The 15134-nt window shown below is 58.8% G+C and overlaps 1 protein-coding gene across 1 annotated transcript in view; it reads right to left on the bottom strand.

Moving 5' to 3' along the window:
* BSN (bassoon presynaptic cytomatrix protein) overlaps positions 1–15134 on the bottom strand; it is an 87027-nt gene that overhangs the window by 1846 nt on the left and 70047 nt on the right. Inside the window, exons 4-6 of the mRNA XM_057367976.1 lie at positions 10782–11243; positions 3002–9646; positions 142–2263 (exon numbers count right to left, since the gene is read on the bottom strand). Coding sequence (XP_057223959.1) covers positions 142–2263; positions 3002–9646; positions 10782–11243 — 9229 coding nt within the window. The remainder of the gene's footprint in view (positions 1–141; positions 2264–3001; positions 9647–10781; positions 11244–15134) is intronic.

Here is a 15134-nt window from a genome sequence, read left to right as displayed (position 1 = left end):
GCTAACACCGAACACCCAGGGCAGGGGGAGGAAGGCACGTGTCAAGCAAACTGAGGCGGTGAGAGTGTCTCTGCGTACGAGCRGACTGGCATGCCCCGGGGAAGTGCCATGCTCTGGGAGATCACCACGGGGAGCCGTTACCTTCGCTGTCTGAGACAACGCAATGGGTATCATCCATGCCGTAGCCCTCCTCGTGCTTGTACGAGTGACTCCTTGGCACATCTTTGATATGCTTTTGCACATCAGGCAACGAGTGGCTGGAGCAGAACTGSGAGCAGGGGTCCCCTGCTGACTGGGGGCCCGGCCCTCCTGTAGTGCGTGACCCCCCCATTGACCTCCCCATGGGGCTGACGGGGCTCTCCTCCTCTGAGGGCTGTGAGCGCATGGGCGCCCGCCCACGGCTCTGGCTCATGCTGAGGGATGAGGGCTTGGAGCTGACTTTCTGGGAGCGCTCCATGCTCTCCCGCTCATAGGACTTGCTCCGGCCTCCCATCTCCCGGCTGGAGGACTTTTCCACCCCATAGCCAGAGGAKCGGGTTCTGCTGCTAGAAGAGTAGACCCGCTCCTCCTCGTCCACCAGATCCCGGCTGGAGACACCGTAGTACTTCTGCTGCTCATAGACATTTTTCTTCAGGCCATAGGTGATCTCATCCTGCAGCTTCTTGGCCCTGGAGGCCACATTGCTGCTGCCAATCGAGGTGGTTGTTGAATAGGAGGCCAGGTCTGACTCCACATCTTTGGCTTCTTCAATGGGGGAGAACTTGGAGATCTTCTGCTCCATGCCCTGCTTCCTGTGCTTGCTGCGCTTGGAGGAGATGACGGCGGGTGCCAGGTTTTTGGATGAATGCTTCGGTAGCGGTGTGCCAGAGCTGTGCTTGTCCATCCGTGAGGAGTGCCGGTACTCACTGTCCCCGTAGTAGTAGCTCGAGCTGGTGGAGCTCCCTGATACCCTGCCATTGCTTTCTGTGCCCCGGTAGTAGCTATTCTTCCCACGATGGTCAGGGCCATGATGATCATAGATGTCCTCCTCAGACTCCTCCTCGGTTTTGCTGTAGCAGCAGGGACGGCCAGAGCCCTCAGTGTCCCCTAGATCACTCTTTTCTCTGCTGTGGCGGCTGTCAGTGCTTGTGCCCACCGGCTCYACTTTCTGCCCATCCACCGCTGGACTCTCCTTGGTGAGCTCRCTGATGTCCTCAATCATCACATAGTTACGGGGAATGTTCTGCTCCAGACTGGTGTAGAGGGACTCGGAAGAGTAGCTGGCTGAAGGGCCCGGCACTGTGCTGGTTCTCTCGGCTGGCCGGGTCTCAGGCGCCTTGTACTGCTCGTAGCCACCGCTTGCCGGTGCAGAGCTGAAGGTGACGTCAGGCACAGCGGAGGAGCTGGTGGCCGCACCGATGACCTCGTAGTTGGTGGGGATCTTCTGTTCCAGGTCAGCCAGAGAGGTCTGCCTTGGCTTCTGGTGCCCGCCAGCCATGTCTGCTGGGCTCTGGTAGAGGGTGGGTTGTGCTGCTGGAACGGTGGCTGCCCCAGCAAAGGCGCTTGGGGCTTGGTAGGGRTGTTGGGGCTGGAAGCCTGGCTGGGCTGGGGTGGCCAGCTCAGGGTATGTGGTGCCTGGGGCCGGGAAGGCACCAGGTGAGGTGAAGGAGGGCAGTGGGGCTGCCGACAAGCCATCCTGTGAGGTGCTGGCTGTGGGGTACTGGGGGTGCTGCAGGCGTGGTGGTGGGAAGGCAGYGGGGCCCTGCGGGGCAGGGTACGGGTAGGCGCCGTAGGAGGCAGCGGCAGCGGCAGCGGCGGTGTAGTCGGGGTACTGCCCGGCAGGGCGCAGGCCGGCGCTGTCATAGGCAGCGAGGCGCAGGCTGTGCAGCTCRCTGTCCGACAGGTAGTCACGGCGATCCCCGGGGTAGCGCAGGTAGGGGTGGTCCCGCCCACCAACYCGATCCTTCAACAGCGACTCCTTGCGCTGGGTGATGCCCAGCTCCAGGTACTTCAGCTTGGCGTCGATCTCCTTCTCCTCCTCGTCCAGCTCTGCCTGTTTCTTCCGCAGCTTGGTGGCCTCGTGTTCCACCAGCCTCAGGTCGCGGTCCAGCTCCTTCAGCAGGCTGGCCTTGGTGACAGGTGCGGTGGCCTTGGAGGCCAGGCTGCTCAGGTAGAGCTGGGAGGCAGCTGGGCTCGCCAGGGGGACGTGGGGCTCCTCAGGGGGTGGGCTGGGCAGCGTCCTCTTCACCTTGCGTGCCAGAGAGCTCGACTGCAGCCCCCCCACCTGCAAAGCCAAGGCACACCTGGTCAGCGGGGCAGGCGGGTGTCCCCCCACTTCCCACCCCACGGCTCCWCCCATGCTCCAGGGGCTGGGCTAAGGCGTCCCACTGTGCACGTGTTCCCTCACGCACCGAGAAAGCGGCGTTTATGTAAAAGCGCAATAAATAGGATGGAAGTAACAGGCAGGGCGCTTTCCGTGAGTAATTACCGGGGGTGGCAGCCAGCCAAGCGCCGAGCTGGCCACGTGCATATCCTCTGCTGTAAAAAAATGCTTTCTGTCCGCAGGCACTTGGCAAAAGGACTTGGGGGACTGCCCAGGGGTGCTGCTGTTGCAGTAATTGCCCCAGGACTCTTGGCTGGGCACTTGACTGAYCAAGGCAACCTCGATGGGGGCAAAGGTGTGAGCAAGAGCCACCACAATACTGAAGAGAGCTGTGCATGGTGGTGGCTCCTTGAGAGAGAAGGGCTCCTTGAGAAGATCTGGGGCAGGGGACAACCCTGATGCTGCCAACCCACAGAATCTCCTGCCCGCTGACAGGCTCACGCAGCCAGTGGACCTCCAGGGCATCCCTTCAGCTGCTGGTATTGGCACACATGTCGGTGCCTGCAGGCTGCCATCAGCTGCTGYGGGAGGCCAGCCTTTTGAAATATTAATTGCCACAGCACTAATGAAACTGAAATGTCCTGAGGTGCCTCCCAGGGCTGTTCCCTGAGCGGAAGGTTGTTCCCCGTGGTGACATACCTGTGAGCTGGGGAGCAGCGGGTGTTGGTAGAGGGAGAACCTGTCCTTGCCAGCCTCCTCGGCAGTGGGGCTGATGGGCTTGGGGTCAGACAAGGAGCGCTGCATGGTCTTGATGGGGCGTGGCAGCGTCTGCTGGCGCTGGGCTAAGTCGGTGGTGAAGTGCTTCTGTGGGGGAACGTGGGCCTTGTTCAGCCGCTCGCTAGTGGCAAAGGAGGACTCCAGGAGACGATGGGGGGACAAGGGGGAGACGGGTGAGTAGAGGACCTGGGGAGAGCGGGGTGGCTGTCGAGTTACTAGCTGGGAGAGGGATTCAGCTGGCAGATGGGACTGGTAACCAATTTCCAGGGGATCTGGCTTCTTCTTTTCAAACTTGCCCAGGGTCTGATGCCGGACAGCGTGGGGGTCCAGGGGGCCTGTGCTCACTATTTGGAGGTTGGTGGAGTAGGGTGTAATGGTGGTGGGCACTGTCAGCTGGGGGACCACGACGCCAGGTTGGGGAGCTGGCTCCGGCTCTGTCTGGCAGGCCAGACTCTCGCCCCGCTGCGTCTTCTCTGGGGCTGAGATGTACTTCACGATCTCCACTCGGGGGTCATGGGTGGTAATGTGAATGGAGGGGGAGACGCGGAGGAGTTGGTCAGGTTCTGTCTGCACCGAGCAGTCGCTGATGGTCTGGATACCCACGCTGGCTGTGCCACGGGTTGCCCCGTCCGTCTTGCCCTCGGCGCTGGCCTCAGCGTGCCGTGAGGCCCTGGAGCGCCGGCGGCGCACGGGCTGCTCCCACTCCCCATTGTCCTCCTCGTCCGTCTGCACACTGCAGTCAGCGCTGCGCCGTGTCCGCCGCCGCCGTGACAGCATGTACCGCTCCTCGCCGTCCTCATCATCCGTCTGCACACTGCTGTCTGCCGTCTTCCGTGCCGCAAAGGTCTCCTTCTCGTAGGCATCCCGCAGCCGCGGCATCGAGTTCCTCTTCTTGATACCCCGGCCGGGCTCCCAGGACTCCTCAACTTGAAGTGACATGTCTGAGGCTGAGCTGCTGAGTGGCCGCTGTGGCATGGGGTAGCGGGGACCAGCGGGCCCCTCTGGGGGTGCCTGGCCCGGTGGGGGCCATGCCTGCCCATTGTGCGGCAGCACCCGTGGCGCCTCAGCGGTCCCCTCGGTGGRGCGAGCAGTGGGCTCCACGGGAGTGGGGAAGATGGTCTTCTGCCGCTTCTGCTCCTCCAGCTGCTGCTGCAGCTGGTGTTGGAGCTGGTGGATGTGCTCAAGCTGGAGGCGCTGCTGGGCGAGCTGCTCTCTCTGCAGCGCCAGCTGTGCATGCCGCTCCTCCTGCTGCTGCTGCAGCACCTGCTGCTTGATGCACTGCAGTTCCTGCAGCTCCCGCTGCACCAGCAGCTGCTCCTTCTCCCGGTGCCGTTGCAGCTCTGCACGCTCCCGCTCCAGCTCCTCCTGCAGCCGCAGCTGCCGCAGCTTCTCCAGTTCCACGCGCTCCCGCTCCAGCTGCAGCACGTGTTCCTGCTGCTTGCGCTGACGCTCCTCTTCCCGCTCCCGCTCCCGCTCCTCCCGCTGAGCTCCATCCAGTGGTGGCTTGGGCGCTGTGGCCACTGGCCCACTCTCCTTGGGGGCTGCTGGTGCTGCCGGTGCCTCCGCACGGGGGGCAGCTGGTGGCGGCTCCGCTCTCTGCAAGCCACTGGCAGGGGCAGCCGGGGCAGCGGGGGCTTTGGGAGCGGTAGAAGCTCCCACTGCTRCCGGTGCTGTGCTGGTGACGGGCTTCCCCAGGTAGACGGGTGTCTCCATCACAGAGGCTGCTGGGGCTGCCCGGCTTGGGGTTGGGTAGCGGTAGAGGCTCTGTGCTGCCAGTGGGACACGGGGGGTGACGACTGGCAGCCTGGCCAAGCTGGCCAGGGGGACTGCTGCCACACCGCCCGGGCCGTAGGGTCTATACAGCCCACGCAGCATGGGCCGCAGCACCGAGGCTGGCTGGGTGGTGATGGGCAGTGTGGAGGCAATGGGAGTGTTGATGGTGGAGTAGATCATGCCGTCAGCAGCCCGCACGGTTGCGGTGGAAGGAAGCATTTGCCGGATAGCGCCCAGGCGGACACCAGGAACGTTGTACTGTGCCAGGTTGCTGAAGCCTTGCCGTCCCTCRGGGAAGGTGGGGTTGTACATCCCACTAGGTTTGGGGGGCACAGGGCCCTGCTGCTGAGCTGCCAGGCCCCCTGTGCCCCCCTGCCCGGTGTTGGGGCCATAAGGCAGCACATCGGGGCCATTAGCATGCCGGCCCCCGTATTGGTCCATAGAGTTGAGGGCAGCACACATGCGGCTGATCTCACGCGCTGTGGTGGCACTGTAGTGGGCCAGGCTGGACTCCTGGAAGCTGGCCAGGTCCCCCCGGTGTGAGAAACGGTAATCAGAGTAGATGTTGGAGGCTGAGCTGTATCTCCGCAGGGGGAATGGGTGGCTTAGCAGCTCACCTGGTTGGCGGAGGTCGGAATAAGAGCCGTACTGTAGCCCCTGGCCCAAGTAACCACCCTCAGCAAAGCCCACGCTGTAGGAGTGCTTCATGGTGCTGAGGTCCACAGCGGCATCGCCTGCTGGAGCGGGGAAGGGCTGTTCCCCCTTTGTGTGGTAGTAGCTCATCCCRATTTCAGAGAGGTTTGTGTCTGACATGGAGGAGTAAAGGCGTCCAAAGGCGCTGGGTGGGTAAAACTTCTGCTCCTCGTAGAGTGCAGGTGCTGGGGCTGGCTGCTCCCGGTAAGGGAAGGCCTCTGGCAGCTCTGGCTCTCTGCTTCCATACATTGTCCCACCAGCTTTCCTACCAGGCACCACTGCTGCCTCTCCAGCTTTCTTCTCTGGCATCTTGGAGGTGGGGTTGAAAGCGCCAGTGCAGCTGCCACCAAAGGGAAACTTGTAGACCATGTCACAGCAGGCCACCTGGCTCTCTGGCTTCACACCMGTGAGGTCCAGAACGTTGGCTGGTGCCTCCTCCTTCAGCACTTTGGTCACCGGGCCAGTTGCTGCCTCCTCCATCTGCACCATCATCACCTGGGATTTCCTGCCACCYAGGGCAAGGAGAGGACTCTGGCTTTTCAGCTCTACTGGCACTGCCCGGTACACCTCCGATCCTGGCTCCGGTGGGAAGGACTGTGGGAGGCCGCCGGCATTCTGCGCCCCACCRGTCTGTGTGAGGAGCACGTCCTTCTTCACCATCTGACCTGGCATGCCATACCTTGCAAATTTGGTCTGGGGGGCAGCGGTGGGCTCGGGCTTGCCACTGGTCACCCCRCTGGCTCTGACAGTGGCTGTCTGAACACCCTGCTCTACCTGCTTCACCTGTGCCAAGCACACTGGGCTCCCAGTTCCCTGTCCRAAATCCACACGGCTCTGGAAAGGGTCTCCATAGACTATGGGTTGCTTGGACTGYGAGAGGATCATGGGAGAGGCGATGGCCAGGCTGGCAGTGCTGGCTGCCGCAATGATGGCGTGAGGCTGCTCCTGGGCATTGAGGTTGATGATCAAGGGTTGGATGGCTGTGGACTGCCGGTTTGGAATGTGGTCCAGGGTGAGGCAGTACTTCCTAGCCTCGGTGGCCAAGGAGGTGAGATCCATGCCTTGGTCTGTTATGATGATGGGGGCAGACTTCAATGCGGTCCGTAAGTCCACAGCATTGCTGCTTGGCACCTTGGGGCCTGGCTCYACCCGGGATGTGCCGGGGATGGAGGAGATGCGGCAGAGAGAGATGTTTTCCGCGGGGAGTGCTCCCCAGCTGTACAGCCCTGTGATGCCATCGGCAGCTGAAGTCACAGCAGGTGCTTTTTGGGCGTGRTCCTTCACTGGCTGTGCCCTGATGTAGGCACCTGCTGACTGCTCTGGCTCTGGTGTCTGGGTGTAGCCATGTGCCAGCAGCTGCCGGCTTGGCCTGGTAGGGGAGGAAGTGGGGGACGTCAAGGCGCCGGAGCTGACTGGCTTGGTTTGGCTGGCTGCATCAGCTGCCAGTGTGATCACCATGAAGGGGGAGTCCTGCGAGGAGGCCTGCCTGGTCAGGCGTGGAGAGCCCGCCCGGTGTGGCGTCTGTGTCCCCTGCGCCACCATGGGGGAAGTGGTGTCCGGACTAGCACTAGGAGCAGAAATACCCTCATATGAGAGGATTGGGCTCTGTGTCTGCGTGGAAAACTCTGCTGTGGCCTTTGTGGTGCGGGTGGGGCTCTGTGTGGGTGAGGTGGGTGAGAGCGGAGGGCTGGAGCCCTTGAAGAAGGTGTATGTCTTGGGCAGTGTGGGCTTGCTGTCGCTCGCGGCTGGGAGCTTCTCCCTGGCTGTCTGCACGCTAATCTCCACTGTCCTGGTTCTGCTGGTGTCCTCTGTCTGTGAGCCATAGCTGACAGTGCTCTTTGATGGAGTGTAGCTTCTCCCAGCTATSGATGGGGCCTCTGGAGTAGGTGAGCTGTAGCTTCGCAGTGCACTCCCAGGGCTGCCTGCCGCTGTTGTCACCGTGCTGGTGCCTTTGCTGTAAGAATAAGGAGTGGTGGCAGCCTTGGATACTGGGCTGGGTGCTGCCGGGGCACTCGGGAGCTTGGCTAGGTCTTGTCCCTCTTTTGCAAAATGCTGGGTGACCCGGACATCAGGAATAGTCTTGCCGGGGCTGCTGTCAGAGCTGGCAAAGGAGACGGGAGCGGAGAGCTGTGTGGGGCTGGTGCCGGGGGTGAGCGGGCCGCCGTTCTGCTTCAGCAGGTCAGCGTAGGCGCTCTCGGCATTGAGGAAGCGCTTCTCCTGGTACACCTCCTCCTGCCCCTTCACCTTCTCACCCTGCTCGAGGGCCAGGTCAAAGGAAGAGGACTGGTGCATCCTGGAGATGCTTTGTGAGGTCTGCAGGATCTCCTCGTACACGGCTCCTGCCTTCGGCAGGGCACTGGGATAGTCAGGCTGGGAGGAGCGCGTGAGGCCACCGTCATACCGGTACTCCTCGCCATATTGGTACTCAAAGCCGTTCTGGCTCTCACTACTGCGGTAGCCAACCTGGTAGGTGCTGCTGTAGGAAGAGGCCGGCTGGGCCTGCTGGACCTGCTGCTTCTGCATCATCTCTGCCTTCCTCATCATCTCCTCGTAGGCTTCCTCAGCGCTCTTCAGGGGCTTGCTGGTAGGCTGGCTGGTGCTACTCTCCACCTTCTCTGTAGGGGAGTACAGTGACATGAAAGTGGGCAGGTTGTATTCGCTGCCTGACTTGTACAGCTTGGAGGCCACGGCATCAAAGCTTTCTGCCTCTGAGTCGATGGAAGGCGAGTACTCAGAGCAGGAGGAGCGGTGCAGTTCCTCCATCTCCGCCGCCTGTCGCAACTCCTCTGTGGGGGAGGCRTCCTCGATGGGGGAGAGATTGCTGGGGGGGGTTTTGGAGCGTTCCCTCCTCCGCTGGGCCCTCAGCTCCTCCTTGTCGCGCTTGGTCTTGCGCGCTGTGCTCCGGATGCGCTGCTGCTCCACCTCTCGCATCTTCTCCTGCTCCCGCAGCAGCTCCTCTTCCTCCCTCATCTCCTCCTCCTCAGATGAATCCTCAATGGTGGGTAGCAAGGGGCCGTGTGAGCGATGCCGAGCCTTCCTCTGCTGTTTCACCTCCTCCAGTCGCTGCCGGCGGCTGGGGCTGCTGTCGCTGTCCTCCTCCAGTGAGGAGATGGAGGTAGGTGAGGTGCCCGAGGTGTAGCTGGGTGTTGTGGCTGGCAGGGTGGAGGAGTACTCTCCCCGGGAGCGTTCCTCAGGGGAGCCTGTCAGGCTCTCCATCTCCAGCTCAGGCTCCCGGTCCAGGCTGGTATCTGGCTCCTGGGCAATCTCCATCTCCCGGCCGTAGCCAGTTGTGCTGTTCAGCTCAATGGTCTTGAATCGCCTCAGCCCACCCTGGGCTGTGCTCAAGTCATCACCCTCCACTGCCTCCACCTCCTTGCTCTCCTCTGTGTACATGCTGCTGGCACCGTGTGGCAGACGCCGCTTGGCTGGCGCTGCCTCTTTGCCCTTCTCCGCCTTGGTCTTCTGCCCAGCTTTGGGGACGCTGTACTTTGTGCGCCCATAGCCTTCCTCCTCCTCCTCGAGGTTGTCCTCTTCAGCACTCATCTCCAGGATCTGTCTCCGCATGAACTCCTCATCGGTCACCTCTGCCTCCTGGCCCTTGGCCCGGGGGGGCACTGGGGAGAAGCCCCCCTCACTGCTGTCCTCCACATAGTCATGCCGCAGCTTGCTGCCAAACTCATCTGAGGACTCGGCACTCTCCCGACGCTCCCGCTGGTTGTCCCACTCCTCATCCTCCTCCAGGATGTCCTCCAGCTCCTCGTCCGAGTCAAAGGCTTCGGGGGTGATGGAGAGGTACCGTGGCCGCTGCTGTTGCCGCTGGTCCTCCTGTGGCTCTGTGCGGCTCTTGCCACGCTCGGGGGACTCCGTTGGTGCACCCCGGCCTTCCAGGAGGGGCCGCATGCTGCTCTCCAGCTTGGTGAGCTCAGAGGGGCTGGGAGGGCTCTGCCCGGCCAGCCCAGTGCTGCTYAGCTTCTCCTCCTCCTGCTGCACCAGGCCAGTGATCTCGCTCTGTGAGCTGGAGATGCCGTCAGAGGAATAGCCGGTGTCACTGAGGCTCTGGGGACTGCGGGACAGGTCTGGGGGATAAGGCTTGCTCCCGTCCTGCATGCAAGGGAGAGCACAGTGTCAAATCCAGGCAGGTCCAGAGCAGCTGCTCCTACTTCCCCCCCAAACYCTCTCCCAAGGAATGCACAGAGAGTCTGGGCACGACTGGGAGCCAGCCCAACACAAAGGCTGGGTGCTGACCTGTGTCCCCCAATTCAGTGGCTCCTCAGCAACTCATCTGTGCTAACAAAGGCAAGTGACAGGGTGTGCTGCAAGCAGGGGATGATAGAGCAAATGGACCCAGGGATAAAGACATCGGGGGACTAATAAAAATGTTTAAAAAACTGGGGCCCAAGGCACCTTCAGAAGCAGAGTGGTACCCAGGATCCTTGTTACATGCCAGTAGAAATAAAAAGCTCCTTTAATTGGCTTGACAATTAGGCAGTGTGGGGACGAGYCTCTGAGCCATGGGGGTCACACCCAGCCCTGGTGCTACACACAGGACCTGTCACCCTGCCAGCACAGAGGCACCACAGACCACTTGATTTGGAGAGCAAAGGTGTCTCTTTCCTGGGGGCTGAACAGCAGTGAGGGGGGCAACCATTCTCTCCTGGCTAGCGGGGACCTTCTGCCATGTCCTCTCCCATGGAGGGCTCTGATGGCTGCTGCTGGGATGGTTGCRTGTGGGGGAACACCATCCCAAGGCAGCCAAATGCTTCCCCAAATTGTTTTGAATTTTAGAAAAGGTGGGATGAGGAGCTTGAAAAACGCCCACTGCTGTAACCTGGAATGTTGGAAAATGCRTTTTCCATTTCATGACAAATCCCAACTACCCTTATATTATTTTAAAACAAATCCGAAGGCCAGAGATGACCTGAATGATYACATTATGCCCGAATTGATGTAATCCTAATAAAAAGAAGGCAAATACTAGCATACTGCCATGGAGCCTRTGAAGGTCCTAAGGCATTCGGGAGTGCTGAGGCAGCAGTGTTTGGAGCCCAGTGTTCCCCAAAGATCATTTCCTGAAGCAAATGGCCTCAGCAGCATGGTTTGTGTTCTAATTTGGAATAATCCTCCCCATTTCTGGGCACAACTGCCGGCAGAGGAACAGCTCCGTACCATGCCAGCCTGGGGCAGGATGTGGTGGTGCCCAGGGAGGCTTGGAGCTGGGTGAATCCTGAGAGCTCACCTCCTGCTCCTTCGCCCGTGGCGCCTCGGGGAGTGTCCGGCTCTCCTTGCTCTCCACCTCTGGTTTGGGGGTCACGCTCTTCCCCTTTGGAGTGACGGTCTCAGGAGCTCTGGAAGGCTCTGGGGCAGCTTTGGGCAGTGGCTTTTCCTCTGCYGGCACCGGGGGCTTCTTTTCTGCTGGCGCTGGGGGCTTCTTCTCTGCTGGGGCAGGGCTTGGGGTCCTGCTCTGCTCAGCAGCCCGAAGGCTCCTGGCGGGTGAGGGCTGCTGCTCAGGGGGTGCTGCCGGCTCGGCAGGGGCAAATGCCGGCGTGGGCGCTCTCTGCTGCTGGCCGGCGGCGGGYGGCTGGTGCCGTGGGGAGCCGGTGGACGGCTTTGGGGTAGGCAGTGGCATTGGGGCAGGGTCACCGAGGCTGCCTTCGAGCAGCCGCTGAGTTTGGCAGTTCAAGCACAGCCATTCGTTCTTCTGCAAAAGAGTGGAAGGAAAAGTTCTGTTGAAATTTTGGGAGCTTCATCCCAGCAGGGATCTCGCAGAGGAGCTGTGTGGATGGGGCACGTGGCAATAGTGAAAGGGACCTAGCCCACCCAAACCAAAACACGGGCTGTAGAAGGGCGTGCACCACCGTAGCCATACCCTGCAAACCATCCACATCCAGCTTCAACCTGCCCAAACCTTTGTCCAGTACCCAGAGATGTCCAGCCACAGGGACCACGACTGTGACTGTCCCCCACAATCCCTCAGCATCACCAGCTCTTTCATTCTCCAACCTTGCGGTRTTTGGGTTTTAAGTGAAATTAAACAATCAAAGGGAGATTACTACTGTAGCTTAACACTTCTCAGCTCCATACAGCTCCTCTCTCGCTCTGATTTGTTTTCTTTGATACAATAAAGGTTTAACAGCATAATCATAACACTTACGGCTCTTTTTTTCTAGGTTAACAAAAACACTGGGTACACAAGTATGCCAAAATTTCCCAAAGATATTACCCAAAGTACAYGCTGTGCAGGAAAAGAACAAGACAATCTCGTCTAGTGAAATTCTCAGCAAGAGCTGTCGTTTTATGGCCTGGAAAAAGCAGAGGCAAGCGGGGCTGTGAGTGGCAGAGAGCCCGCAGGGCTACGGCAGGGGCTCTGCATTAAGAGATCAGAAGCGCTTTCCTCCCCCGGGTTGTCCAAGGGCTATTTTTACCCACCCAGGAATGTCCAGGAATAGGGGCTTGACATTTCCTTCCCTTTAGATGTTTCAGCAACTTAAATCTCTTAGTTTTGCTGCTAACAGCACAATATGCTCCAGGTTCTTTTCCCAGACTTCTCCTTTGCTGATCCATGGCTCCCAAAGCTCAGGGTGGCCAACCTCAGAGGTGGCTGGCCCTGAGGAGCTGTCATGCTGTCAGAGAGGTGGTCTTGGTCTTCAGTTGGACCAGCCTGGGGCCAGGGCTGTGAGCCACCTGTGTCCCCTGGGGCCACAGAAGCCATGGTTTGCCTGGAGAAGAGGATGTTCATGAAAATCACATTGAGGAAACAGCCTCAGGTTGCACTAAGGGAGGTTTAGATTGAATACTAGGAAAAATTTCTTCACTGAAAGGGCTGTCGAGCACTRGAACAGGCTGCCCAGGGAAGCAGTGGAGTCACCATTCCTGAAGGGATTTAAAAGATGTATAGATAGGTGCTTAGGGACAGAGTCTAGTGGTGGGCTTGGCACCTTGGCAGTGCTGGGATAAAAGTTGGATTCTATGATCTTAAGAGTCTTTTCCAACCTAAASAATTCCATGATTCTACTCTGTGACTCTAAATCCCACACGCATGGGACAGCAGCACTGTGATAGCCTTGTCACCTGCATCCCAGGAGTCTCCAAGTTATGATGAGATTCTGGAGATGCCGTGCAGCTGGTGTTGGCCAGGAGGAGCAGAGCTTTCCCACAAACAYTTCTTCACTCCTGCAGTTATCCAGCCCAGGAGCAGCCATGCAGCCCACACTCTCCAGGGAGCAGAGGGGCAGTAGGGCTGCTCCTGCAGGGAAGGGACAGGTGCAAAACATCCTCCCACCCCCAGCACCCTGCAGAAGCCCTTGCTCTTCACACAAATATCTTAAGAATATTAGGGCTTTGGAGGGCCATTAAAAACCCCCCTTTCAGCACGGTAATATTTAATTACTGCTTAATCAAAGAGAAAGTCTAATTAAGGGGCAARTGCAGCCTATTGTATCTTAATGATTGCATTTGTCTTCTTTTATTTYAGAACTCGTTCCTGTTCCCGTGCCTCTGAATCAGATCTGCTTGCCCCACTCCACTGTGTAATTATTCCAGACCGCAGAAGGAAATGTGATTGTGTGACACAAATTGAAACCATGCCTCATGGAAATAYGCGACCTTTCATTTATCATTCAGGAATCCCATTTTTCTTTGCCAAAGTTCCCTCCACGATGCAGGCAGTGAGGGGAGGGCACGATGCACAGGGTATGGGCTGGATGTGCCAGGGCAAAGCTCAGCTCAACTCCTGCCCATACCTCTCTCCCACTCCATCACACCAGCTCCCAGCATGATCTTAAGGAGCAGGAGGAGGTCAGCTCACCTTGAACTACCCAGCCTGCCTCATCCAGACCCTTAACACCCTCCCTGAACAGGACACTGCATATCCTCCTCATGACATCCCAACCTGCCAGACTGTGGAGCTCAGCATAGGTGATGGGCATAATTGCTTTTGCACTTCCAGGGAAATATCCAAGCCCAGAAAGGCCATGGAAGGCCAACACTGGCCACCAGGTATCAACTGCAGATGCTGAGTGCCAATCAGGTCCCATTCAAGGAGGTGGCTCTCGTGCCCATGGAGAGGCAGACGTCACTGCTGGTGTGATCTCATCAGCATGAGGCTTAGGGCTCCTCCACAAACAGAAAAGCACAGTACTGATCTATTCCATGGGAGTGCCCATCCCTGGAAGTGTTCATGGTCAGGCTGGATGGGACTTTGAGCAACCCGGTCCAGTGAAAGGTGACCCAGCCCACAGCAGAGGGGTTGAAATGAGATGAAGGTCCCTTCCAATCCAAACCATTCTACGATTCTATGATCTGATGTCTCTGCAGGTTGGTCTGAGCATCCTCTCTGAGGTTCCTCCCAGCTGTGGCTCCACAGCCATTCCTCTTGGCAGCTGCCCCAGTTTGAGCAGCTCACTCTGCCATCCTGCTCTCGTAGATGTGACAGCTCGGCTCTTCATGGGACCGCACTGGGAAGTGGATAAGGGAACAATCTCTGTTAAAAATAGCCCTGCCAAAAAGATTGTGGAGCTCCACTTTGAAATACCCCTCATCTCTCACAGCAGGCAGGAAGGCCTGGGTACAGTAGGAAGGCAGGAACCAAGGAAGGGCAGGCAGAGGGGATCCTTGGCCTTTGCCAGCTGTGAGAAGTGCCAGCCAAGCCCCAGAGACACTCAAAATGAGACACTGRCATATGGTGAGCTTGTATTATCTCTTACTGGCTTTTCCTTCAACACYTCTGGGGTCTTCCATGCCGAAGAGATCCTGCCAGCAGTCCAGCACCCTGTGCTTCARTCTGAACCCCTGTGGAAAATCACTGTGTGCTTACAGTAAAGAAATAGTGAAAGAATAACTGAATTTTCCCGAGCTGTGGGAGAGCCCCATCCCTGTCACACCCAGTGCCACGTGGAGCTGTGTGTGAGCACAGACCGTGCTGCAGCAGCCAGCGCAGCATTTGCCATCGCAGCCTGGACTGGCTGCAATGAACGCTCCAGCAGCAGCAGCAGCTGTGAGCTGCCCAACTCCCACATACACACGAGGGAGAGAGAAATCCTGCCTGTGGCAGCTGCAGGAAGGTGGAGACAAGCAAAGCTGCCCATGCCAGTGGGAATGCCTCTGGTACACCATTCTGAGCTCTTGGTTCTACCTTTAAGACACCTCTGCAGCTCCATCAGCCCCAGCACTGACACCTGTCACGTGTCTGGGGGCTAAATCCCAAGAGCTCTGTGAATATGCTGAAGCTGAGGCACCTCCCAGCCTTGTGCCAGTGCCCCACGCTCTGCTGGTGACAAATGATCCATCCCTCTCCCGCAGCGTTATTGGCTCGGTGTTTGGTTATCCCACAGCACCTCTGCTCSCTCTCACAGGGACTGGCTCTGAAGCAGCTTCCTCCTCCATATAACTYGGCCTCAGGCATTTCCCAGAGAACATGGCCAAGGGGATTAAGCTGCCCCTGAGAAAAATGCAAACATTGGAGAAGCGGCTGCTTTGCTAACAGCTTGTAAATCCCCACTGAGATTAACCAGATCCCACGAAGATAATAATAATTAGGCTGTATTTAATGCTTTACATGTCCAAACCCTTCGATGCCCAGGAAGCTAGGGTG

This window comes from Malurus melanocephalus, unplaced genomic scaffold (assembly GCF_030028575.1).
Source record: "Malurus melanocephalus ecotype Western Australia unplaced genomic scaffold, MMel_1.1 scaffold_87, whole genome shotgun sequence".
Classification (NCBI taxonomy): Eukaryota; Metazoa; Chordata; class Aves; order Passeriformes; family Maluridae; genus Malurus; species Malurus melanocephalus.
The sequence above is the reverse complement of the archived record's forward strand: the minus strand, read 5'-3'. Positions and strand labels throughout refer to the sequence as shown.